A 27,684-nucleotide genomic window follows, 5' to 3' on the forward strand; every position below is an offset into this window, starting at 1 on the left:
CTGCAGTTGACTTTCTTGTTTGATTTGATTTCTTTCTAGATCTTCCTCTGGATTACAAGTTCCCCAGGTTTTCTCCGGACAAGCCCTGCACAACAGGCTACTACCCCAGGCCCCCGGATTCTTTGTTGAAGAGGTGCGAGAGTCTGTCGTAAAAAATTAAAATAAAAAGAGAGAGGAAAAAGTTTTAAAAAAAAAGAAAGAAAAATAAAGTCCTCCCTTAACCCTCTGCCTCAGGAGAGGAATGTGCCTCCATTTTTGCCTGTAGTTTCCCACCTGATCCCGCCAGCGTTTTTATGGATCCAACTGCAGTTCTAGGCAAGACCCGCCCTACGAAGCAGCCCGATTGGTTGAAGTTAAGTCCAGTTCAGACCAAAGATTCGCAACGAGAGTAAACCGTTTCAGAACGTCACAGAGAAAAGTTTCAGCGGTCTGAACCGGCCCGTCTCAGCCCGACTCAAACCAGTTGATGGTGTCGCTGCGACTCAGCTGGTGGAGTCTCCAGAGGCTGGTTTTAGAACATAAGAGACGTCAGCGTTTCTACAGCCAATAGAGAAGTCAGCTGGTGGAGTCTCCAGAGGCTGGTTTTAGAACGTAAGAGACGTCTCCTGTTTCTACAGCCAATAGAGAAGTCAGCTGGTGGAGTCTCCAGAGGCTGGTTTTAGAACATAAGAGACGTCAGCGTTTCTACAGCCAATAGAGAAGTCAGCTGGTGGAGTCTCCAGAGGCTGGTTTTAGAACGTAAGAGACGTCTCCTGTTTCTACAGCCAATAGAGAAGTCAGCTGGTGGAGTCTCCAGAGGCTGGTTTTAGAACATAAGAGACGTCTCCTGTTTCTACAGCCAATAGAGAAGTCATCTAGTAAAGCCAGCTACAATAAAATGATCCATATTACTGTTAACGGAGGCTCAATGTGCACCCGCAAGCACGTACGGTGGAGCGAGCTAGAGAGAGACTGAAGAGAGGGAGCGCCTCAGACGCGTTACAAGAAGTTGCAAGTTTCAACTCGTCTCGTCGCGAATCTTTGGTCTGAACTGGGCTTAAGGCGCTGACCTCGAGTAGTTAAGGTTAGGATAGCCGATTGGTCAGGGGATAGGACCTGAACAAATCGGTTTCGGTTACCTCACGCGAGCATGGACGTCTTGTCAATTGTAGCGCGCAAAAGCTATTGAAGGGCAGGTCTTGCCTAGAACTGCAGTCGCAGAGCCATAATAACGCAACCCGCCGCCATCTGTGGAGCACAGGACGCAGACACTCCTCACCCATTCAGAGAAACCATGTGAATGTAAGCCACAGTATCTCTCTGTAATAACGCCTACATTTGAACGTTGTTTCGTGGTTTAGTGTACCGTACACAAAATAAGTGTGTGTGTGTGTGTGTGTGTGCGTGTGTCTGCATACAGTAATAATAACAAATGTAGTGTTTTTATTGTTTCATGTGTGCGACCCTTCTTATTTTCTATGGTAGATTGATTCAAATCTGAATTCTTCAAACTTTTCCAAAAGAAAGTGAACATTTTACTGTCTCTTATTACCTCAACGTTATCTACTGTCAGGGTTCATACGCATTTTAACCAATACTTTTCCATGACTTTTCCATGACTTTTTGGCACATTTCCATGACTATGTATTCCTGAAAATGTCAGTCGACATTATACAATTAGAATAAAAATCTGTGTTAAAGTTTACCCTCAGAGGTTTAACAATAAAATGAATGATAATATATGTGGTTCATAGTGGGATTGGTAATATCACACCCCAAATAGAACGGTGAGGTTAGGACGACGTGAAATACATTTATTAATCACATATTATTATGATGTGTTAAAAGAAAAATTCCGTGACTTTTCCAAAACTTTCTGGGTCTTTTTATGTTACCAAAACCTTTCCAGGCCTGGAATTTGCATTTTTTTAATTCTATAACTTTTCCAGGTTTTTTCAAAACGTATGAACCCTGTACTGTACACAGTACCCAGATGGTCACAGTGTGTTTGTCCCTAAAGACCCTTTGCAGTCATTGTGTCAGTATTTCTGTACAATGCTGTTGTTGTGAAGTCCTCTTTTTTTTAATATAGTTTTACTGTATTTAGTAACCTTAACATTAGGTTGAAGGTCCACTGATTCCCCTGTGTCAGTTTCGTAGAAGTGTTAATCTTCCAGTCATTGTGGCTAAAGAAGTGGCACTATGGTGTCCTTTGTGTTGGCTGTCTCAAAAAACACAACTTTGCGAAAAACCTAATAATAATAATAATAATAATAATGGATGATGAAGACTATGCTAGGTGTTCTCTGTATTATTTTAGTGCTCTTTGGGTGATTGTGTAAAAACGTGGACTACTTGTGCTTCATTCATATGCAGTACTAGATTGAGAAATGCTTTACCGACTTCTGAATGGTTATTTTGTCGGTGTGCATAGACAAGCTGTGCCATAATATTTAAGAAACTCAGTTTGGGAAAAAGAATCTGTGAAAGTTTGCTTGTATCTCTCACGTCACCAAATATTGATTTCACATTTATCTCTGTTCAGGGAAGTGTTTAGCCTAGCTTAGCACTAAGACTGGACCAGCGTTAGCCTCAGTCCAACATGGAAAGATACAACGTGCAACAACTCTTAAATGTTTCTTCTTGATAGTACTTGCAAGTACTTTTCTGACCTATTGCCGACCCTCGTTAACCAATCATTAGTCTCGCATTGCCAGACCTACCTCCACAGCGCTGCAGAGGAAAGTCTGGCTAGTCCACAAAACGTGCTCTGGTTTATTAACATTTCTTTAAACCAATCACAATTGCCAGACACAATGACTGTACATCTGCAAAACAGCCTCCGGAAGGTTTTGGTGGAACATGTGTACGTTCAAAGTTTTTTTTTTTTGTCGTGCAACAGAAAACTCTGATTGGACAGATAGTCTAGCTAGCTGTCTGGATTTACCCTGCAGAGATCTGAGGAGCAGTTAACCATAGTCCTCACAAATCCACCAGAGGTTAGAACGCCAACACAGAGACAGAGAAAGGGGACGGACATCTGGCCAAAAAATGAGGGACATCCGGCGGAACCTCCGGCAGCACCGGAGCGATCCCGGAAAATGAAACGTCGTCCATATAGAGTACTTCTCAGATGACTTGGTGTCATCAGTTCAGCACAAAGCTAGTTTACTAAATTTTGCGTTAGTGAAGGAACAACAGTAGGCTAGTTTGCTAAGACGTAGGCAATAGAACATCTTACAAATGCCTCCCATTGGAGTGCAAGGTAGGCCTGCTGCACCTATGCACTGTGAGTTTATGTTACCACGCACGTCTGTTTATTCCATGTCTGAACTGTAGATTGAATTTTGAAAATGGGACAACTCTACAGCGTACGGTCACTGCACTTACTTTAATAAGTTAATAAACCACAACGGCAAAAGAAATCAAGATTGGTTTACATAAACAAGCACCAACTAGAAAAATACTTTTTTAAAAGTACTTTTGATGGAGCCAGACTAGCTTCTTGGCTAGCTGCATTTGTTTAGCCTTTGTGCTAAGCTAGGCTAAGCATCCTGGAGCAATGAGCACACGGACATGATACTGGTGAGTAAGTCATCAAACAAGAAGATTTCCCAAATGTACTTTTAGATGGCCGTCATCTGACAAATGAAGAGAGAATATTTTGACAATAAGCAGCAAATAGCTGTCAGCATGTAAGTGAGATTGGTCATCCAAAGTGAATTATTACTTTTGCTGCGTGTTTTATGCATACAGTTGTGGTGATGGTACTTTTCTTTTCTCATCTGACCTGGAAAATTTGACATGCACATTTGCCTTATGTTGGAATCATTTGTGGTCTTGAAAACACAGGGAAAGTTCTGTGTTCAAGTGTTAAAGTATTGTCAATGAAATAAAATGTTCTACAATTTTCTTACTTAAGGTTCTGTCTGAGTTTTCTTTGCAAACGTAAGCAAACAAAGACCCTGTCACACACACACACACACACACACACACACACACACACACTGAAAATACAGTTAGGTTCCACAGGTTTAAAGAGTTTAAAGGTTTATAGTCGGAGACATGAGCTAGTTTACTCCCATTCATGATAATAATTTGTTTACATGGGAAAAGAAGCAACAATGTATTTTATTTAATCTTTCCATGTGTCCAAAGCAGATCTGAAACATACTAAACAGCTCTAAAGCAGTGGTGGAATGTAACTAAGTACAGTTACTCAAGTACTGTACTTAACATACTGTATGTTGAGCTACCTGTACTTTCCTTGAGTCTTTTCTCTTCATGCCACTTTCTACTTCTACTCCGCTACATTTCAGAGAGAAGTATTGTACTTTTTACTCCACTACATTCATCTGTTCCAGCTTTAGTTACTAGTTACTTTAGTTACTCCACTACATTCATCTGTTACAGCTTTAGTTACTAGTTACTTTAGTTACTCCACTACATTCATCTGTTCCAGCTTTAGTTACTAGTTACTTTAGTTACTCCACTACATTCATCTGTTCCAGCTTTAGTTACTAGTTACTTTAGTTACTCTTCTACATTCATCTGTTCCAGCTTTAGTTACTAGTTACTTTAGTTACTCTGCTACATTCATCTGTTCCAGCTTTAGTTACTAGTTACTTTACACATTGAGATTTCTGCACTCAAAACACATGTAGTTAATAAAATCTGATGTTTTATTCTAAAGTAAACTAACCAACAATATAACGACTACAAGTCAGCTGAGATGATCAGACCATTAAACACACAGCTGGTTGGATTAGGGGTGGTACGGTTCACAAACCCACGGTTCGGTTCGTATCACGGTTTTAGGGTCACGGTTTTCGGTTCTGTACGGTTCTTGTTATTTTTTCTTTTAATCTTTAACACTCCAGAAATATTCAGCATATGATATATAGCTAAAATTAGCATATTGAATGCATGTTGCACAATACATGCATACAGTGGCAGTTCTATCTATTGTTTGATTTCTGCTGTCATCACACACCAGACTATATACGACGCTGGAGCATCCTCCAGCTCTGGGCAGTCTTCCTCATCTCTCCCACCTGACGTCTCTACAGTCTTCCTCATCTCTCCCACCTGACATCTCTACAGTCTTCCTCATCTCTCCCACCTGACATCTCTACAGTCTTCCTCATCTCTCCCACCTGACATCTCTACAGTCTTCCTCATCTCTCTCACCTGACATCTCTACAGTCTTCCTCATCTCTCCCACCTGACATCTCTACAGTCTTCCTCATCTCTCCCACCTGACATCTCTACAGTCTTCATCTCTCCCACCTGACGTCTCTACAGTCTTCCTCATCTCTCTCACCTGACATCTCTACAGTCTTCCTCATCTCTCTCACCTGACATCTCTACAGTCTTCCTCATCTCTCCCACCTGACATCTCTACAGTCTTCCTCATCTCTCCCACCTGACATCTCTACAGTCTTCATCTCTCCCACCTGACATCTCTACAGTCTTCCTCATCTCTCCCACCTGACATCTCTACAGTCTTCCTCATCTCTCCCACCAGACATCGCTACAGTCTTCCTCATCTCTCCCACCTGACATCTCTACATTCTTCCTCATCTCTCCCACCTGACATTTCTGCACGTGACGTGACCTGCAGCACTCCACACGCCACCTGAGGAGCGGTCGGCTCGGCGCCTCTCAAAATCTGACAAAAATCTTTTAAACTGACCTTGATCTTTGTTGATCAAAAAACCAGACAGATTCAGCAACTGTACGGCCTATTTCTCGCTTAAAATGTTTTCAGAAACACTTTTCGGTGAACTGTTTTCGTAAACTACGAGATCGTATTCAGAACGAGACGCCGTTAGAGTCTGTTTTGAAATTCAGGAGCAGCAAGACCCACATGACGCGTTCGTCCAATCAGCTGCCATGTGTTGCGTTCGTCACGCTCATCCCCCTCGTCGTTTCCAGTAAGTGTTTTAATATAGGAGTCGACAGTGGGCCCTACAGCAGTAAGAGGTTAGTGCACGTTAACAGTGGACTGACGGACCGTGAGACGTGTCAGGTTCCATTTTCAGGATCTAATTTATTTCACATTCCGAAATGTGTTTGGTTAAACATACACTGTTAGAAAAGTCTGTAGAAATATGGGCTAATATACTGTGTTATTAATATGAAGGTATTTTCTGTAATGATCTTTCACAGGTGTTCTTCCGTATTTCTTTTTGCGATACATTTTTTATTAGCACCTTCAGACATACAAGACAAATTCCACAATGTGTAACAGGTAATATCAGATGGTGCACAGAACAAAGAAACACAAACTGGACAAGAACAAAAGCATAACTATGTCTAGAAGATACGCCAACCACTGTTTTATACAAAGCGAGTTGGGGCCAGCGCTGAGCTATCATTTTCTCATTTTCTTGGTTGGGGTTGAGCCAGCTAGCCAAACTTTCCTCTGTCTCCCAAGCAGGTGTAATTTAGAGTTGTGATTATGTAACAAAACAATCAGGTCAGTAGGAACTCGACATCCTATCACATCAGATATTATTGATGTTGTTTTATTCCAGAACTCATGCACCTGTTCACACTCCCCGACCATGTGTAGGAAAGTTCCAGTTTGTTCAGGTTGACAGAACATACAATAGGGAGTGGGATTGACTTTAGAGACGTATCTCATCTGAGGTGTCCAATATGTCCTATGACATATGTTGAAGTGAATATACTGGTGATTTGGGTTCTTGGAACAGTGGGAAATGTTGTCCCAAACTGTCTCCCAATTAATTGCATTCCCTCCGGGCTCAGCTCTTGCTCCCATTTCCCCACTATTGGGAGTTCTCCTATGGACACTTGTATCAGTTTAGCATAAATCCTGGACACTAATCCTCTCACAGGAAAATCAACAAACCATGTAATGACTGGGTGTGCCTCAAGACTGTTTCCCCATGGCACTCCATAACATTTTAGGGCTGACCTTAGGCGAAGATAAAGGTAGAAAGATGTCCTGGGGACCGCAAAACTAGCGCTCAGGACTTCAAAATTCAACATACCTTTCTCATTGAATAGCTGGTCTGAAGTATAAATACCTCTGTCACTCCACTGCTTACAAGCAAAGGGTTTGTTACCAGACATTAAGTGTGTATTGTGCCAAATTGGGGTATTCAAATTCCACTTATTGGTGTAGCGTAGTTGCTCCTCCACCTGTTTAAAGTTGGTCAGTGTGTTGGTGATAATAGGGCCATAGGCTAGCATACACCTTTTTGGACACACACCTGCAAAGGCAAGGTCTTGCAGTCTTAGACTTCCAGTGAGGTTTTGCTCTATTTCTCTCCATGGGACTGTAGATGAGGGGTCCATCCACACTCTGAGGGCGCGTAGCTGAAAGGCTCTGTGATACACTTTAAGGTTGGGGAGGGCCAGGCCATTTGAGCATTCCGTAGGATCTTTGCCCTTTTTGGGTATAACAGAAATTAGCGCAGTGTTGGTTTGTTGGTGGAAAGTACCCTTCTCTATGGCTGAAGTTAAAGCTTGTAAAATGGTAGGTCCTAATATGTCAAAATACTGTAGAAGAAGTTCTGATGGAATTCCATCCAGCCCTGGCGTCTTCCCGTTTTTAATGCTGATTTAAGTTCCTCTAAGGTTATCGGTTGACCCAGTTCTTCTGCCTCTTCTGGGTCAAGAAGGGGCAGGTTTAGTTCTTTTAGGAACTTCTGGCACTGTGTCAGATCTGGGTTGCAGGAGGATTCATACAACTTTGAGTAAAAGGAATGAAAAGTGGCACTGATATCCTTAGGATTTGTTGAGATACCTCGGTCTGTGCGGATGCTGTTGATAGTAGCTCTGGATTCACTTTGTTTTAATTTCAGAGCAAGCAATTTGCTTGGTTTACAGCCATTAAAATAGTAATTTTGCCTCACTCTGTGCATTATGAACTCATCTCTCCTTCTTAGCAGATCATTTAGCTCTGCTCGACTTGTGACCAAAAGAGTATGTGTAGATTTAGAAAAACAAGTCTTGAGAGACTGCTCTAAAGATTTACAGCGTTGTTCCAACTCTGCAATCCTTGCCTCTCTTTTTCTCTTCAAGTTGACCGCGAAGGAAGATGTGAATTCTCTAATTTGTCTTTTTCACCCGTGAGCGTATTCGTGTAAACAGGGCCTTAGACACATCCCATGATTCCATCTACATATCTAGAAACCCCACATTGGGTCCAGACCCCAGGCTCGAGAAACTTGAGTGGAGTGAGTCATATGTTGTCGATTGTCTACCATTCTCCTACAGTGCAGTCCTAAGAAGCCTTGATCTGCTTGGCATTTTCAGACTTGGGGGGTATGATCTGAATCTGGAAGGGGATGAAGAACTCTAGAAGAGCTAGATGTCATTTTCTGAACTTACCAGACTGTTCTTATTTGTCTTTACCCACTTAGTCATTGTATCCACATTATTGGTGATTATTTATCAAAACTCTCATTGTGTAAATATTTTTGTGAAAGCACCAATAATCAACCCTACAATATCGCCACAATGTTGGCATCAATGTATTTGGTCAAAATATTGTGATATTTGATTTTCTCCATATTGCCCAGCTCTAATTTCAAATGTGAAAAATAATGAGGTACAAACTAGAGCAAGCAAAGAGCCGTTACTCAAGCTACATAGCCATATGATGCTATATTAATGTATTGTATTAAATACAAGTGAGCAGACCAGCAGCCCAGGGCTCTTCAACGTTTTTTTTAGGTCAATTGGCCCCTTAGCTGAAAGAGAGACAGAGCAGGGACCCCCCACTACATATTGTTTAAAATTGAGTTGCATAATGGCTTACAATAACGTGTAGGGCGGCCTAAAGCCTTTACACATACCTTTTTATGGTGCATACAATACTAAGGTATTAGAATAATATTTTTTTGATCTTTTTTTTATGTTAAACATACATGTAGCACAGTGAATCCTTAAGTGTAACTGTATCTGTGGATGGCTAACATCACCTTGGCTACCTTCCCTACAGGCCAGTAGCCTGTCATCAATGTTGTTTAAATTTAAAAACAAATCACAAATAGGCCGATTTATTTTTGCTAATAACACGTTGGACTCGTTTTTATGTATATTTTTAGACATAACTTTTTAAATGATTAACTTGGGGCCCCACCTGCAGTTACTCTAAAGACCCCCTGTTGAAGTTATCTGCACTAGCCTACCTGTTAGCTTGCTAGTTAGCTGTTAGCGGGCCGAGGGAACCACTTCACTCATTAGGGCTCCTTTAAGCCTCTCTTCCCCCGCTGCCCCTCCTCATTCTCTGCATGACGCTCCCTCCGCTCTCCCTCCCCTCTTTCTAACTTTGTTTCGTCCCTAAAACAAACGTCTCAACAACCATATTGATAATCTTTCTAAAATCACTGCTGTGACGAGAAAGAAATGAGCGTTGTGCCGACGGGAATACGTTATTGTGAGCAGCGCTTCTGACAGGTAGGTCGGCTAACGTTCTCGGCTTTTCCTCCGCTGCTCCGGCTCGTTCTGTGGTCGACACTCGAACAAGGCTGCTTTGTGCGGATAGGGATATTTGGATTATCAATAGCATCGATAACTGATATTACTGTAGCTACAGTTCACTTCACTGTTTGGTGGACAGTCATTCATAAAACTAAAATAACCTGCAGTCGTATGACAGCAGACTTTTTAAATAAAACTGAAAGACTTGATGGAGGAAAAGTTAGCATAAAGTTTGAAAAAGTACCCTAAATGTAGGTTTATTCCCATGAAACAGAAGAGGCATCAGTGTGCGGAGTGACTGGGCGGCGTGCTTTTTATGGGTATAATAACTATAATTCCTGGTTTTTGGCAGTTTATCTTCTTACAACTGTGGAACAATTGGGTGGCAGATATTAATCCGTCATTACTGTATTTGAATAGTACTAAAATGACTGGCTACAGGCCTGAGGCAAGGTTCCAATCTGGGTTCACAGTTTGCATTGTTTTTAGCTTACTGGTTTTACAGTGGCAACACAACTGCATGTTGTTATCTCTTTGCTGTGTCTAATTATTCCCTAATTAATTAAAGAATAAAATACAATTACTATCACTACACAAAAATGACTTAAAGTACCATAATGTGAGTAATGTCTGTAACACTGTAAGCAGGGCCGCAGCTAACATGAAGGACCCTGAGGTCTATGGCATGTATTTTGTACGTATTGGGGCGTGTTACCAACAGTAGAGGAGTTTATATTTTACAATTTAAATCATACGCAGCAGGTATTTTCCTGGCTTTTTTTCTGGTTTGTTACTTGGTATATTTCATTTTTGATTGCTTTTAGACAAAAAAAATAGATGAATAAACAACTAGGATAGGGATCAAGGCCGATGCCGATTATTAGTAGTTGTGAAACCGGTAACCAATATTTGGAACTGGTATGCATTTAGTAAAAATGAAAATCTTGAGTGTTAGAAACTCCAACACAAAACTTTTGTTTAAATGATTTAAGCAATTATTTAATAAATTAGAAACTTTCAATATAATCCCCAGTAACAGAGAGTCAGATAGTGTTGGGGGGGTAAAAAAGGGGTTAAAAAGGTAGGTATTAACTAATCAGTCCCCCTGCTATACCTCTATACTTGACACTGTCCGACTTGGATCCTCTGTGCTACAGACACATGAACATATTGAGGTTTGCTACTCAGCCCTATAAAGGACTTATTATAGCATTCTGGGGATGGCTTGTAAACAACAGTTCATTTTGAGAAATATCATTTTAGAGCTGCTGCAACTAAAAATCATTTTCTTCATCCACTCATCTATTGGGCCTCATTGTTTTTCTGATTAATGAAACGATCTCTGTCTATAAAATGTTAGGAGATATGAAAAAGCACCATCACAAGAGCCATTTTCCCAGAGCCCAAGGGCATGTCTTCAAATGTCTGAAACCCAAAGATATTTAATTTACAATGATATAAAACCGTAAAATCAGCAGTAAATCTTAACATTTGAGAAGCTGGAACCTGCATATTAAATTACTTTTCTCTCAGCATGATATCATTTACAGAATGAGCTGCAACAACTACTGAATTAATTCGTCAACTATTTTGATAAGCTCTTACTCTTCTTCCAGCCTCTCAAATGGGAATATTTTTGAGTTTCTTCTCTCCTCTGTGACAGTAAACTGAATATCTTTGACAAAACAAGACATTTGAGGACGTCATCTTAGTCTTTGGGAAACACTGATCCATATTTTTCACCATTTTGTGACATTTTAGAGACCACTGATCTATCCATCTATCCATAAAATAATCGACAGATTTATCAACAATGAAAATAATGAGTTAGTTGCAGCCCTAGCACAGACCCACTACCGGTCCCTACCAAAATATTATCAGTTGAATTTAGTGAAATCCCAAGCAGGTAAGTTTGAGATCAGTCTTATTCCGGCGTCCGCAGTAAGAATAGATGCTTGGCTCCTGACAGTTTCACTTTCACAGCTTTAGTGTGAGAAATGAGTCCGGCGTTGTATTGATGCTTTCGTCTTGGCTACAAGTCCACCATCCTCATGTTCACCACGGCATTTTTGTTAGGGATCGAGCAATTATGAGCCTGGCCGGTTATCGGGGCAGATATTTAGCAATTTGCTGATTATCTGTATAATTTTATATGTTAATTTATTTAAAAAGTGTGCTACTTTGGCTCTGCCACAGCTCTGTAGGAAGTCTGCAACACTTGCAAACAAACTGTTAGCACGTCAAAACTCCAGGAAGCTATTTTAGTTTTGATTTATTAATTTCTTTTGACTGTGTATTATGTTTAAAGTTTCAGTTTGATTAAATAATTACTTATATGTGTGACATGCACCTACAACACCAAAACAAATTCCTTGTATACATAAAAAACTTACTTGGCAATAAAGCTGTTCTGATTCTGATTCTGAATAGCATTTAAATAAACTTTTGTGTTTTAACATTCCATAATGTTAATTTTGACTAAAAGATTTTCATTCTTCACTATATCAGTTGTAAATATCAGTTATCGGTTTCATCAACTAGTAATAACCAGTATCAGCCCGGAAAAACCAGTATGGGTCGACCCCTCATTTTATACACCACCTTGACCGTTCCTTGTTAATCAAACACAACACATAAGACAGCTCAGTGCATTAGGATGGAGCCCAGTCTAGACGCTGCTGAAATCACTACCAAAGGGTTTTCCAGCCGGCCTTTGCCAAGTGCTCCACAAAGGTCATGGAATTTACTCTCATGTTCAGCTCGACTCGTCTGCACGGTTCAAAATTAACTTTATTTTATCCACCAGCCAAATAGCTAGTTAATATTCAAATTTTCCCAGCCACTCAATAGATTACCATTGTGTTTTATTTTTGGCTGGTGAGTGAAGCAACTTGCATATTTTACCAGCATTTGGCTGGTGGATGGTACTAATTTTGAACCCTGGTTGTCTGACAGTACCAACTCAGAAATAAATCTTGGGAAGTGCATATTAGGTAACCCAGTGTGCAGTGGATTTGACTGTCGCGTGGCTATAGTAAGTGCAGACTTCATAGCAGAAGGGTATCATTGCATTCTTGTGAACTATAAAGAAATTAGATTTGGAGCAAGTTTAAACGACAATGACTCCTACATTATGGCATAGTAGTGTGATTGGTTCTTAACTGTGCCTCTCTATAATGGTCTACATTACTATGGAAAACCTGCATCATCGGGACTACAGCTGTATCTAATTATTCAAGGAATGCAGGGCTTTTTGTAAGAAAAGGCTGTGCAGAATATGGGCTGGCTTTCTCAAATCCTTCTCTTCCCCCCACTATTCCCTCTCAGCTGTGCTCCTTCGGCAATGCCACAGTCCCCTCTCTGATGAGACGATGAGAACCCACACCCGCGGGGCCCCCACAGTCTTCTTCATAAGTCTGCTGTGGCCCCTGCTTGCCCCGGCGGCGGAAGTGGACCCCAGCGGAGGAATCCCCTTCATGGGAGGCAACTACAATGGCCATCCCATGCTCTACTTCAATCGGGGCGATGTGGAGGAGCTGCAGTACGCAGCCACCGGCACTCATCGGGACATGGCGAGGAGGATCCGCGAGGCTGGGGAAAGCATGCTGGAGCATCCCGAGATGTACCTGCCCCCCTGGAGCCCCGCAGAGTTCAGCGCCCGCTGGAACGAGGTGTACGGAAACAATCTGGGCGTGCTGTCCATGTTCTGCGTGCTGTACCCACACAGGGCCGGGGCCCTCGACCTGGTCAAGGACTACATGGAGAGGATGGCGGCTCAGCCTAGTTGGTAGATTTTCTGTCTTTTTTATTATTTCATCTCTTTAGTTTTGACACAATGATTTGAGGCCATGTGCAACAGTCTGTTCACTGTGAAATATTCTACGAAATTCAAACCACCTTTTTACGTTTTAACGAGACAAACAGAAAATCTGGTCAGAGTTTACAGATTGATATCTGTTTCCACCCCCATGTGTGCATCGGCTGGGTATTAATGCTAAATCCTCCCCTCAGAGGCTTTCTAGTCCACCCCATCTCTGGAGCGCTCTCACTTTCCTCCGTGGGCAGAGCTCTGGTAAAGATGCATTGTAGTCCGATAAGTCTGTGGTCCAGGAAATATGTTTAGCAGCTGTTTGCTGAACATGAAAGGAAATGAAATGTTCAGATGTGAGCTGAATAGCCCAGTGCAGGGGCCCCAAAGCTCAGGGTCCAGGTGACCAGACAGGGTTCAGGTTCCCACAGATCCCTTTTTCAAAAATGGATTGTTGTCCAAAAATGTCTGGATTTTTTTGGAGGAAGACATTAGATTTCAAATAAAATGAGCTGAAATGATCCAGTAATTTAAAAGGAAAGAGCCAAGACGTTGCCCTTTGAACAACTGGTTTACAGTATTGCTACGATGGAATATTAAATGGCCCTAGGATTGCTGAGGTCATAGATTGAAAACAAATTAATTTAAAAAGAGTGCACAAAATTAGCTAAAGTAATGAAAATCTAAAGTTAGATACTCAACATCAGGTAATGAAGCAGGGCCAGTTTGGTCCTTATCATCTCCTTTGATATTGTGTTGTAGTAGTGAATATTCCCAATCAAAGGTACTATTGATCACATTAGCACTAACCCTAAGATCTCCTTCTGTTACGTACGTAAATAACGTAGTTAACAGGAAAGAATATTGTGTGTTGAGATTTATTGTATTTCCCTCTAATGCTTTAAATAATACACAGTTCCATAGATTTTAATCACAGATACATATGTACAAAAAATACTAGTGCTGGGACAATATGCTTTTGTCCCCGATTTGATTCTTTAACGATACCTGGGTGCTGATTGGATTTGTATTGCCATTTTCATTTATTGCGATTTTCTTTTCCTTCTTTAACAAAAACTAAAGTTGAATAATGAGACATTTAAAAAAACGAACTGTTTTCTAACGTATAAAAAATATATATATAAAAAATATCGATTCTAGCGAAAAGAATCGCTTTAAAAAATCGTCACAAAAAAAAAGAAATCGCGATAAATACAATTTCCGATTTCTTTCCCCAACCCTAAGAAATAAGAGTGTGTAGGAATCAGTAAACAATCCTTGACATACTTGACATAGAGAATCAGCTGAATCCATCCATTCAGCCCAGTTTCGGACAATCCTCTGGCTTTACAGAGTCAGCCATGGCTGAACCCATGCAGGCATCAGCCTTCAACGGTGCTTCCGTGTTTCCCTAACATTGTAATTAAATTAGTGAAGTTAGTTCAGCCTGCAAGTGCAAAGTGGCTGAGAAGTACAGCCATTCACCACGTCCCACAGCTTTCATTTCAACGACTAAAGGAAGGAAGGTCTCAGACCATGGTAACCTTCTCCTGTTCATTCACATATATTCACATCCTCTCACACAATTAGTGCTCACTAGCTACCTATGGGGATTTGTTAACATTAACCATCTTTCTTTTAGTTCAAATGTATATGTAAAAGCATGTACATGTATAAATCAAAGTCATCCAATCCCAAAATGTAGACACGCGTTACCTTGTTCTAATGTTTACTTACAAAACATTACACTGCATTAATATATATATATATGTATTATTTTTATTGCAGTGTGGTGGGACTTCTAGACATAAGACACCAACAGTCCACAGAGGCAGAGCAAGTGTACGCCAGCTGTCCATTAAAAACATAAACCTTAACTCTACCTTCATATTGAGTATTGTGGCTGCAACAACTCTGAGACTAAAGTTTCTCTTCCAAAGGGGATGACATCATATGTTCATAATGCTACAGAGACATCAGGGCCAGCGGTTGATTACCAAAGGGCTTGCCTAGATACAACTGTTCACCCTGAGATGAACATTGACATTTTCAAAACCAAATTTTCAAACAGGAATTATTTCAACGAATCAGCCACATATTCTAAAGGTTTATTTTCTCTCCTGAAAACATGCCCACACTTAATAAACGTATAGAAATGATTAAAAAAAGACACGCACATCCCTAGTTCCCAAATGGGATAGATGATGGATCCAAACACTTCATTATTTAACAATAACAGTTGTTGGACAAATATTAAAACAGCTATGGGATGCCTGGGTAGCTCACCTGGTTGAATGTGCGCCCCATTTACAAACCTGTCAATAAAGGCCTAAAAATGCCCAATATGAAAACAGTATGAGCCTGGCTGTAATTCTCCACCATTGCCGATGATCAATGCAAAATTAATTCTGGCATACTTAGCTACCCCAAGTCCACACAAGTCAGCTCCCAAAGTATCCTGAATAAAACAGGCAGAGCAAGAACACTTCCAGTCATTTGGACTGTACTTATGTGGACTTTGAATTGCAACAGTAGTTGCGCTGTGACTGATGACTGATGTCCACAAGAACACAGTCCAGACAAGAGTGCAGATTGAGAAAGGAAGGACTTTAATTAAGACATAGAACAGTCTTCATCTCACAAAGGCAAAGTTGAATTTGTAGGCAGTAAAACACTGCTTGTTCTCTGGTATGACCAGTAGCTCAAAGTGGCTGGTGTTAATGTGCTAATGTCAGACAGTCACACTTTAGATACATATTGCTCTATCAGTCTGTTCTTTGCCTTTACAAATCTTCTCTACTTGTGCTATTTATGTTACATACATTTTAGCATTCACCATTATCCTGTTCTTGTTTTAATAACAACATATCCACATTTGATTAAATGCAGATATCCACTGACTACATACATTCTTTGTAGTGTGACTATCTTATTCTATGGCAACAATTCCTTTCCTTGACCAAACATTTTTACTCCCTAAATCCTGATTTCTTTTTTTGTCATCGAAGGTTCTTTAGTTTAGTATTTTGTAAGATTTGATCAACTTAGCATCATTTTCAGTTATTGCTCAAGCAGCTCAATCTCAGTCTCATTTGGCTGCATGGCTGCTGTGTTGCCTCCAGCTGTTGAACAGGTGGGAGGGGGTTTACACGGCTTGGTATTAATGCAATTTGCAGGACATTTTTCATAATTTCAGTATGTGTGCCACAGAGCAGAAGCAAGAAGCCACTGAGCATGTGTTTTCACATCTTAACAACACACTGTGAGTTTTCTCCTTGGCCACACTTTTATTATGGTCACTGAACCTCTGAAGGCTTGTGCAGAGTGGCTCCAGGAGTCAGTCAGCTGTGGTATTCACATCCTTCAATTAAGTCTCCGTCAACTCCAGGAACCATGTTCCGACGGGGAACTTCTACTTTGTGGCATACTGGTGCCTGCTTCATTTTTTTTCTTTTTACACAGTCTGTGCAAACATACAGAAGGGAGATTCTGTGTGCTTTGGCATAATTCAATATACAGCCCAACTGTGACTTGGCATACATTTTATTATAGTCTTCCCTTTTGCTATATGGGCAAATTGCAACATAAAGAGCAATCAATGAGCTGACAGGAAGTCATTTTAAAAAAAAACCCTCAGCTGCCACTTAACATCTGGAAACCATGTATTACCAACACTATTAACATTAACATTATTATTTGTGCCATTTAATGCTTTATTTGCAGCACACTTTAAGGGCGCCTTCACATCGATAGTGTGAAGTTGGATTTTTCATTTGGTTGTTTGCGCTGCACTTTGTCAAACGCCAGACTATGTAAATGGACTGTATTTATATAGCGCTTGTCTAGTCTTAACGACTACTCAAAGTGCTTTTAAATAGTACAGGCACAATTCACACACATTCATACACTGGTGGCCGAGGCTTCCATACAAGGTGCCACCTGCTCATCAGATTAACATTCGCACACATTTACACTCCGATGGTGCAGCATCGGGAGAAATTCTGGGTTCAGTGTCTTGCCCAAGGACACTGCGACATAGGACTGCAGGGCCAGGGATCCAACCACCAACCTTATGATTGGTAGGCGACCGCTCTGCCACCGAGCCACAGCTCTAAACAAATGTCACATGGTCAAAATGATCGTTTGTTTATTGGACTGAATATTCGAGTGAAACTCGCCGACACTTGTGGTCTCAAATTTATAACGTCTTGGGTTTCCTGGTTCTGCTTTAGTGTTTTTTATATTTTAGAAGAAGGCGAACTATGTGAGTGCTTGAGACAGCGAGTGACGGAGAGGGCGGCCGTGATGAAAGAGAGATTATGATGTGTTGTCACACAGATCACCAACGATAACTTATGGATCTATTCACATCCATATGGTGCTACATTCCTCCTTTGTTGAAGGATACTATGAAGGAGCCATTTCAGCTGTTGTGCGACCGTTTTTCACACATTTGCCGTGAAAAGATACAGGCAACGCATTTTTCTGTTCATGTTAATGGCGCATGTTATCTACCGGACGAAATATCAACGCAGATTACGGTGCCACTTAAATGTCTGCGTTTCGCTCTGATGCTCCAAAACAGACGTTAGAGGCAACAGAAACATGCTGTCACGCTAGTAAACACTAATAACACGTTTCACAGCAGGTAACGTTAGCCTACCGTTAGCTACAGTAGTAACTCGATTAAACACGGCTAAAATGCTGACAGCTGAGTGACTGTATTTCACTGTAGAGTGGTTTACGGAGCTTTGGAAGAAACAAAACTTTGATACAGAGCGTTCTATGAATGGATTGAAGCATTTTAAATATCGCTCGATCACGTGAATTTGATTGTGGGAAGCCAAAATCTTGATTAAAATTTGATTAATTGTGCAGCCCTACTGAAAGTTATCATAACTTAAATCAGATTTTGCATGCTAGTAAATGCACTTTTCTTACCTAAAGTGAACTGAAATCTAGTGCACTTGGAAGCAAACTGAGACCCCCCGTTTTCAAGCGTCTGAGCCCCGAGGGCAGGGGGAGGGGTTAGACCGAGCCGAGATGCTACTTTCAAATCTTGCTAGCTTTTCAACCTTACCAACCCTGCCTTCAACGGATGTCAAAGAAAAACACAGCGTTGTTCAACAAGTCAAATTCAAATGATATCTATGTATCCCCGTCCAAAATAAAACTAATCTGTAGTAATCCAAATGGCTCCCTGAAGCCGGTTTCTCATATGAACTCTGGACAATGTCCAAGGAATCAGCAACGGTAGATTTTCTGTGTCAGACGTTTTCTCAGTTCCTGGAAATTCTTCGTTTGGTTTAGACATTGATATGGATTTCACCGCGGCCACGGAACCGTTAATAATTTGGTAATAAACAACTGAGTCTCCTGTCTGATGATTTTGGCGTTGGCCCTTACAGATAGAAGTTCCTGAATCTCGTCGTCTCTCCAGTTAGACATTTTCCTTGTGCGTTTCTTTGTGTAAATCACCCATTTTCTTTTTCACCCTCGGATGTTTGTTTAATCCCCGTTCTTACAGGCGCACGTCCAACATCATCAACACGGCCACCCGCTCGCTATCAATTCTCACACTCAGTATGACATTACACAGACTTTGTCCTCGGGGTCTGGAAGGGGAAGACCGTTTAATGTCCAGTCCAACTGATTGGGCCATTTGCGTTGTCACATCACAACTCGTGTCTAGATATATTCAGGGTTGCAGTGCATGTGTGAAAGGGGCTTTAGATCAGCTCTATGGTCTAACAGGTGTCACTGTTCATTTTGCACTGCATTAACGTTAACAGTTAGAGAGGAACACCCTGTCAGCGGCAGGTTAACGGCTGTGTTTTGTTATTGAAAAGCCAAAAAAATATTGAATTCATGTGTCCGGGTTGTCAGGCCATGGATAATGAAAACGAGCTTGAAAAAACGAGTGCACGATGGCGCTACCCATGTACCGATAACTGACTGATTAGTAGTGAACCTGGGTCCAATGAAGGGACTCCGATAAGAACCAACCAATTGTGACTGCTTAATTATCCACAGTATGTGGATGCATGGATGGATGTGGTTCCAAAATGATTTAAGTTCTAGGAAATACATGCTGTCAGGGTCCAAAATGAACTTTTTTGTCCTCCAGCCGACTGGCTAGTGAATGCTCCTCAAAAGATAACCATTGTTTTTTGGCTGGTGGGTGAAGAAAATCTACCAGCCACTTGCATATTTTACCAGCATTTGGCTAGTAGACGGTGCAAATTTTGGACACCGCATGCTGTATAACTAAGTTACAAATAAACGATAAACATTAAATCCCAAATTAAATAGACAGCATTCAGTGTATCTGTCTCCATATTCTTTATTATTTTTGGCAAATGGGCTAACGGTTAACAAAGAAAACGAATCAGACATGCTCTGTAAACAGATAGTATAACCATGGCTATAAACTGCCGCCTGCTCACAGAGCTGCTTAGATTGTATGTCATTTTGTTTTGATTGTTTCACTGTTAAATAAACTTATTTGAATGTAAGCATCAATGAACGTGGCCAGACATCGTGGCGTCTGTGCTCTGTTAGATTTCAACAGAATCCTTGTGTATATTTCAGCGTGATTTATTGAGTCAGTTTAGCACGTAGTTTGATCACCACATCTGAAGTTCCCTTCTCTTTAACTACAGTGAGCAGAATGATTACAGAACACCTTTCTCTCTTTTACAACGTCAACACTCAGAAGTCAGCATTCTCAGATCCTAGCGCCGGTTAACCAGGAGACAATTTGCAAACACTACACTTTTACTGTCTCTTAATTGGTAAGCAATGGTGAAGCAGTTGTGGTGTAAAATGCTACTTAGCATCTTTATTTTTGCTTTCAAAGTGAATCACTGTTTTACAGCTGTGGTGGGGTTTATTAAAAGGCTTCTTGTTCATGACAAACATTTTCCAGGGCTTCATTTAAAGAAGCATTTCACACCTGATTACCATCCAGTGTTTTTTTTCCACCTGCTCTGCATTAGAGCCCGACCGATAAAGGATTTTTTTAGGCCGATATAGATACAAATATTTGGTGATTTAAAAATCTCATATTCTGATATATCGGCCAATATATATATTTAAAAAAAAAAAAAAAGATTTCCCTAACATTAGTTATTTGTAATTATTTATGAGTCTTCACTAAAATAATATGATAATGCAGTTTAAAAATAAACTTGTTTGTTTTTATTGTCACAACAGAACAGAGGAACATCAAAATATATTAAAGTTCTGATAAATAATAAAAATACAAACTGAAGATATAAAACTTAAAGGGTTAAACACGAGTGTAGCCAACAGGACTTAGTGGAGCGCCCTCTGGTGGACAAACTATGCAACGCCAACACTCACAACATGGTTGAAGGGGGTTTCGTCCGTTTATATTTTATTTTTTAAATATTCATTTATCTGCCATTATAAATGCCGATACTGATAGTTTGGAAAATGCCTAATATCGGCCGATAATATCGTATCGGCTCTACTCTGCATATGTCTCGACGCGATGTGTTGGTGTTTGTGTTGCAGGTTGGTTAAAGATGCCCCCTGGGATGAAGTTCCTTTGGCGCACTCTTTAGTCGGGTTCGCCACCGCTTACGACTTCCTGTACGAGTACTTGAACAAGGGCCAGCAGGAGCGATTCCTCCAGGTGATCGGCAACGCGTCCCGCCTGATGTACGAGAAGTCCTACGTCCGAGGCTGGGGGTTCCAGTACCTGCACAACCACCAGCCCACCAACTGTGTGGCGCTGCTCACAGGAAGCCTGGTGTACATGACCCAAGGTTAGCGATCAGGAGTCATGTCTTTGTAATGTGTTTTTAGAGCAGGGCCGGAGCCAGACGTTGTAAACATCCGGGGTTGAGCCCAAACCTAGGGGTCTGGGGGGCATGCTCCATTTACGGCAGCTATATGCATTATTTTTCAAGCCATTTGATTATAGGAAGCCTAAAAATCTGCAAATCATTTGGGCAAAGCATAGACAGTAGTTGCCAAGGAAAGAATCATCTTGTAGCGCTACATCCTGTTTTTTAGGATGTAGCTCTACATCCTTCCGAAACCAGAACACAACCAATGTTGAGGATGACTTTTTTTCATTCCTGCCACCTAAAAAGAGGCAAGAATTGTCTGATGTTATTATTTTACAGTTACATAAGACTGGTAGGGTTAGAATTTGGTGTAAACTGCATTACTAATCTTGAAACGAAGGCGATATTTCCCCAGTAATGGCTCCATTGATTTGACGTCCAGTCTGAGGGGAAATGACACAAAGTTATTTTAAAAACCTCAAAGATTCGGGCTTTTGAGTAAACGTTGTGGAGCCCCAGGAGCTCCGGCCCTGGCCCAGAGCCTAAAGATGAACATGTTGGTCAGTTTGTACTGTGTGTCAACACTTTGGTCCAGAGCAGGAAACCTTTACAACCAGTGGCTAAGATTGGGATGAGATTTGGTAGAGAGAGATTCACATCCACCAAAGGAGGATTGGGGAGTATGATTATCCCCTTGTATTTCCTTTATATCTTCAATCAAAAACTGTTAATCATCGACTCTGACATGAAACGACAAATGATTTCCTCCTTCTCTCAGCCAGCCAACTCGTTGCAGCTCTGTGTGCAGCTTTAGAAACCTGCTTTGCTTTGCTCAGCATTAACAAGCTTCAACTCAACTAAAGGAATTTCATTAGTCTGGGTTTAGTCTCACATGGTCTCAAGGCTGATTCAGAGGATTTACACCCGACTAAGGTACTGTTGTAAAGGGATTACAGTTAAAAATGTCATTTTTGACATAGCAAAATGAAAATATTAAATATTAGGGCTGGGATGATATACTTTTATCCCGATTGGATTATTTCCCGATACATGGGTGCTGATTAGATTTGTATTGTGATTTTCATTTATTGGGATTCTAGAAGTATTATGATTTGATAGTACTGAGTACTGCGATTCTCTTTTCCTTCTCGAACAAAAACAAAAGTTGAATAAAACACTTCTAGAGAAAATATATCATGGGACATTTCTAAAGAAGAATGACATCACATGTCAGTCAGTCTGACGTTTATTTCATTTATGAAGAACATCATGAGATGGATTTTCTGCTTTTCTGCTTCGCTCTGTTTGACTAGAAACAGATATGATGTCAGCGGTACCGTATAAACAGGAAATATTTAGTTGAATCATTCATCATTGGTAAAAAAAAAAAAAAAAATATTCTAGGGAAAATAATCTATTTAAAAAAAAACAATTTTCCCCACCCCTATGAAATATTGGTTTACACTACAGTAGCTCACAATAATAACTGTAGCTTTATTTTTTCTTAAAAATACTCATTCCCATCTGTACTTCCAGATACTTTATCAGCATGTGTTGCTCATCCTGCAGCAACTCTTTAAAGAGGCTTGGTGGCAGATGTAGCAACCTTTCAGGACCACATTAGAAGAGAGGTTGCTACAGTTCCTTGGCAGTGGCTGATGGGGATCCAAATAAATATGAAATGAGCCTCCCTTGAACAGAGTTGCTCAGTGAATGTGAAGTCATGTTTGCTCACTGTGGCTCTCTGAGGCTTTTTTTAACAGTTTAATATGAATGTTGAACATTTCTTTCTGCCTTGATCTACTATGTTACTTACAAGAGTTTCCAGGAATCAGTGTCTCCTGATGAGTGGGTCCCCTGGGTTTGAGTTGATTGGGTTTCAAAGTTCACACAACGTACAGGAAGATTTAGATAGATTAGCAGGTTAAATTGATAGTTATAGAGTTAGTAGGGCTGCAACTAACAATTATTGTCATTATTGATTAATCTCCCAATATGTTTCTCACTTAATCAGACAATCATGTTGTCTTCACATCTGAGAAGCTGGAACTTGAAAACTGACTGACTCATTGTTTATCATATGAATAGTTGTTGATTCATTTTCCATCGATCATCTAATGCAGGGATCTTCAACAGGCGGTCCGGGACCCTTAAGTGGTCCTCTGAGTCAGTGCAGGGGGGCCTCCAAAGGCCTCCAAATTATTGTTCATTCAAGTTTTTTCAAAAATTAAAAAGTCTTAACATAAACCCAACATATTATTAGCAAATATAAATCCCCACTGATGATAGTTTTACTGGCCTATAGGTAAAGTAGTCACTAAGATAGCCATCTACAGATCCAGTATATGCTGAGGATTCACTGTGACACAAGATTTATCAAATCATGCCAACAATTATAAGGCTATTTTACAAGCTTAGTATTGTATTCTAAAAAAGGTATGTATAAAGGCTTTAGGCCGCCCCACACGTAATTGTAGCCCCAGTTTAATATACAACTTCATTTAATATCTCTAGTATGGGTCCCTGCTCCATCTCTCTTTCAGTTAAGGGGTCCTTGGCTTAAAAAACTTTGAAGACCCCTGATCTAATGAATTAACTCATTATTTTGGCTCTAAAGGTTACTTTAACTTCATTTTGTTAAAATAATGTCAGTATATACAGTATGCACTGTATGTACACAAACATGAGTAAAATGGTTCATTGTTTATCATATGAATCATTTTCATGGATTCATTTTCTATCCATCATACTAATCCTTTGTAACGGTTCTGCAGATGAGCTTTTCCACATTGGGCGTTCAGGTCCGGGCCTTATTCTCTGCAGCATTTCCTTTGTGAGATCCGACATGATTGTGTCTTTTTGCACCAATGTCATGCACTACATATTGAAAGTGGCAGCAGAGAAAGGTCTTCAGAAGGTAATTGCCTACAGTGCAGCTTGCTTTGCATACAGGGATCTTGATTTCTGGTAGATCCAGCCCTGATGTGAACTAAATGACGGCTGGCTTACAGAGAGCCGCTGTGGTCTCGGGGGTTTGATCTGAGGCTTTTTGTAGAGGGCAACAACAGGCGCAAAACTCTGTGGACACTCAGGAGAGGTATGGCCTGATTAGTCTCGCAATGCCAGACCCTCCTCCACAGCGCTGTTAAGGAGGGTCTGGTGAGTCCACACAGCATTCTGGGATGGGTTGGCTTCATTCATTTTGTGTTTGTTGTGTGCTGCAGCTCAGCCTGTCTGTTACCTGCTCTGTTTTTACAACGGTTTAATTTGTTAACAGTGTGCTTCACAGCAGCCCTCATGTGGAGATGATAGTTAATACCTAGCAGGGGTAAGAACAATATCTTCTTAGAAGATTGCTCACACATAATGTATTTGCAATACTCTCATTTAACTGGTTCATTTAGCAGTCTCACTCAAGTGTCTGGCCTAACACTGTGCAGAGGCCTGACTGCATTCCATTTTCGTATATGTATCATTTATTTCCTGTGCAAAGGGATGACATTACGTCCAAATATTATTCTGCCAAGATGCCTGTGTATAAATGGAAAGTTTCCAATAAGCACTACCAGAAGGAATAACTAGCTCTGTCTTCTTCTTTATCGGTTATCTGACACAAGCTTTAGGCCTCATTGCTGACTTTTTAGACAAGGCGTTATTATTGTGCCCTAAAATAACATGCTATTACAATAAGCAATTAATGTGCCACTCACTGAAATTAGAAATATGCATGCTGTCTGTGAGAGCAGTGACAGACTTTGGTGTAGATAAGCAGACAGGAAGGAGCAGCACATTCCAGATACGGGTGTTTGCTTGTTGGTGCATGAAGCTGAAAGTTCAATTAGACAGCATTGTGCAGTTTACCCACAGTTCATAGTAAACCCCACCTCCCCTGTCTGTCACATCATTCCCACCGGCCAGCCACAGAGTCATGCTTAAGCGGCCTACACATGATCCGCGGTAAAACCGCTCTGCATTTAGCTTCAGTAGCTACTCCCCAAAACTCCTGGCTCCTCTCCTCTATCACTGCTTTTCATTTGAAGCGCGAACTAAACTGAAACATAGTATTTCATCATTGACTCGTTCCTGCCCCTGATATAAAACAGATGAGAAAACAAATGGCCAGCACCGTGGTCAGTTCTACACAAGATGCTTGCCGTGTGCTCTGATGTGCAGACAAACTGAAGGCGGTTAGAGAATAAGTCAGTGAGCGTTGTTGGAAACAACAAATCCCCTTGACCTTTCACATTCCTGTGGACATAATGTGTGCTGAGGGAGGGATGTGGGTGTCTAGAGCCAGCACCCTGGCTAACAGCATGGGAGACAGTCGGGTCTGACAGCAGCATTATCCCCTCTGCTAGTCATTAGGCAAGCTAGCCACATCATTAGACTGGGGGAAAATTAGAGCTGAGAGTTACTGTACACTAAGTGCATGTATGATGGAGTTTGTCTGGTATGTGTTTTTCCTTTTAATGTGGTGATGATTCTCTCTTTTTATTCCTCCTTTCTTGTTAACGTGTTTGGTGTTTCAGTAATTGTAATCGTATGTTCAGCACTGTGTCATCATTTTCCTTGGATTTTCTGTTGGTGATATTGGAGTTTCAGTACATGGTACTTCCTCTTTTTTGTTCAGTTATGGTGACTGCATTGCTCCTGCTAACTGGGCACTTCCAGTACTGTTTTTTTATTTTTATATTTTTATTTAAATAATAAGCTGCTGATGCTACTGCTGAAAATCTAAAATGCATGCTCTATAGTTGTGTTTTCGTGCAGCTATTTTTTGGTGCATTTTGAAGCATTGCGTTAGAAAAACTGGATGGAAACGGCAACATTTTGATAAAACTTCCTTAAAACTTCCAAAACGTTTTCCCGCTCTCTTGAGGTGGTTTTTATCTTTGTGGAAAAAGAGCTGATGCTCTAAAAGCATCAACGGAGAACCCAAAACATAAAAAAATAGGAACGGCATTCCACAGAGTCAGAGCAACCACTTCAAAGGCACGGGTACTTTTTAGTTTTTAATCGAGTGCGAGGGACAACCAGTAACCCTGGTCAGAAGACCTGAGTGACTTACTGGTAATGTAAGGATGGAGCAGGTCAGAGATCTACACATGGTGCCTGACCATGCAGGGCTCTATATGTCAGAACAAGAACCTTAAAAGGAATCCAGAACTTGATAGGAAAGCCACTGTAAAGAGGGTAAGATAGGAGTGATGGGAGTCGTCCTGCTGGACCTGGTCAACAGCCGTGCAACAGTAATCTGGATAGGATTGGGCATCGAGAACCGCTTCCAACTTGAAATCATTGCAAAAATTACGTGTCAAATATGGAACTGATGATCGGATTAAAAACCAAATTTTCCAAACGATTCCGAAAACAATTCCATCGGAAAATTTGGTTTTGAATCCGATCCTCAGTTCCAAATTTGACACGCGTCAAGTTTTGGTTTCCATAGCGGCCACCGTTCTTCCAGGGGCTTGTTGTGTTGTGTGGCTTTATTTCACGTTGAAAAAGCCCTGTAAAACTGTAAATCACCATTGAGTCAAAATAAAATGTTCCTCTTATATGTGAAATAAGCATGTGACCCGTTTCAACTCCACCCCTCAAAGAATCGTAACAAGAATTGATCAAATCCAGAATCAAAAAGAAGAATCGGAATTGGAATCAGAATTGTTGAAATCAAAACCCTAAAACTGGACCAGTTGTAGATGGTACAGAGTTCAATTAACTTGAACCCGATTGTTTCTCAGGCTGTGGTAGTCCAGGGCACTGACAAGTTGCGTCTATTTTTCCCAGAAAGCTTTTAATAAAAATGAAATATGTTTTTACTTTTGAGGAAAGTACTGAAGAGTCTGAAAGTGCGGACCTGGACTGTGTGAAGCTCTGTTTGTGCAAATATGGTTTTTGTGCGTGCCAAGAGTTCTTGTTTGATGGTAAATACCTGCTCTGTGTAGACCAGCCCCAAAACCAAACAGTGTTGGTGACGACTCCAGTGGGCGGGGGCTGGCCAGTTACCGACGATGGCCCCAGGAGTTCTCAACCAACTGTAGCTGGAGTGTTTATGTGGTCACTCGTTCTCATAGTAAAGGCTATGTGTGTGATCTGGTGTGTGTCAGAGAGTATACACGGTGTGGTGTGCCATAGCGGAGTCATGCTTTCCATCCCACAGCGAAACGGTGCGTGTGGAAGGTTTCTCCAGGTAACAGACTAAGACGTTGTTGGCTGGAATTCTGTGTTTCATTCATTCCATTAGTGACATAACACACACACACACACACACACACACACACACACTCTAAAATACTATAAAACACGGGGCCCGAGTCACTTTGTAATGCAGGATCTCTCATTTTAAGTCCTGTTGCAAATATATTCTCAATAAGTGAAGCACTTTCATGGAAAAGAGGATTACTGCACAGTAGAAATCTATTGTTGGCCTGATATGTTGTAATACGTGTCTGCGGTGATTGTAGGCCAGGGCACTTTTAGTCAAGTTTTTAGTGAGAAAATAGTTTTGTATGTATGTAAAAACAGCTCTTTTAATCTGATTAAATTGATCCACATAGAAACAATGTAGTTCCCCTTTTGTGCCAAAAATGTAATTCTCCTTTCCCGAAGGGACAATAC

At 40.8% G+C, this 27,684-nt stretch overlaps 2 protein-coding genes across 7 annotated transcripts in view; both read left to right on the top strand.

The window, feature by feature from the left end:
• nt5dc1 (5'-nucleotidase domain containing 1) overlaps positions 1-3,895 on the top strand; it is a 106,639-nt gene extending 102,744 nt beyond the window's left edge. For 2 of the 3 annotated variants that reach the window (XM_078274291.1, XM_078274289.1), the window contains exon 12: positions 40-3,895. In XM_078274291.1, coding sequence (XP_078130417.1) covers positions 40-152 — 113 coding nt within the window. In that variant the 3' untranslated portion in view covers positions 153-3,895. The remainder of the gene's footprint in view (positions 1-39) is intronic. The other variant, XM_078274290.1, reaches the window with a different exon arrangement.
• A 5,346-nt stretch (positions 3,896-9,241) lies between these two features.
• dse (dermatan sulfate epimerase) overlaps positions 9,242-27,684 on the top strand; it is a 29,042-nt gene continuing 10,599 nt past the window's right edge. The window contains exons 1-3 of one of the 4 annotated variants that reach the window (XM_078274260.1): positions 9,242-9,414; positions 12,766-13,225; positions 20,786-21,039. In XM_078274260.1, coding sequence (XP_078130386.1) covers positions 12,810-13,225; positions 20,786-21,039 — 670 coding nt within the window. In that variant the 5' untranslated portion in view covers positions 9,242-9,414; positions 12,766-12,809. Of the gene's footprint in view, positions 9,415-12,765; positions 13,226-20,785; positions 21,040-27,684 lie in introns of those variants that run through there. The other 3 variants (XM_078274261.1, XM_078274263.1, XM_078274262.1) reach the window with 3 other exon arrangements.

This window comes from Sander vitreus, chromosome 18 (assembly GCF_031162955.1).
Source record: "Sander vitreus isolate 19-12246 chromosome 18, sanVit1, whole genome shotgun sequence".
In the NCBI taxonomy this organism is placed as follows: Eukaryota; Metazoa; Chordata; class Actinopteri; order Perciformes; family Percidae; genus Sander; species Sander vitreus.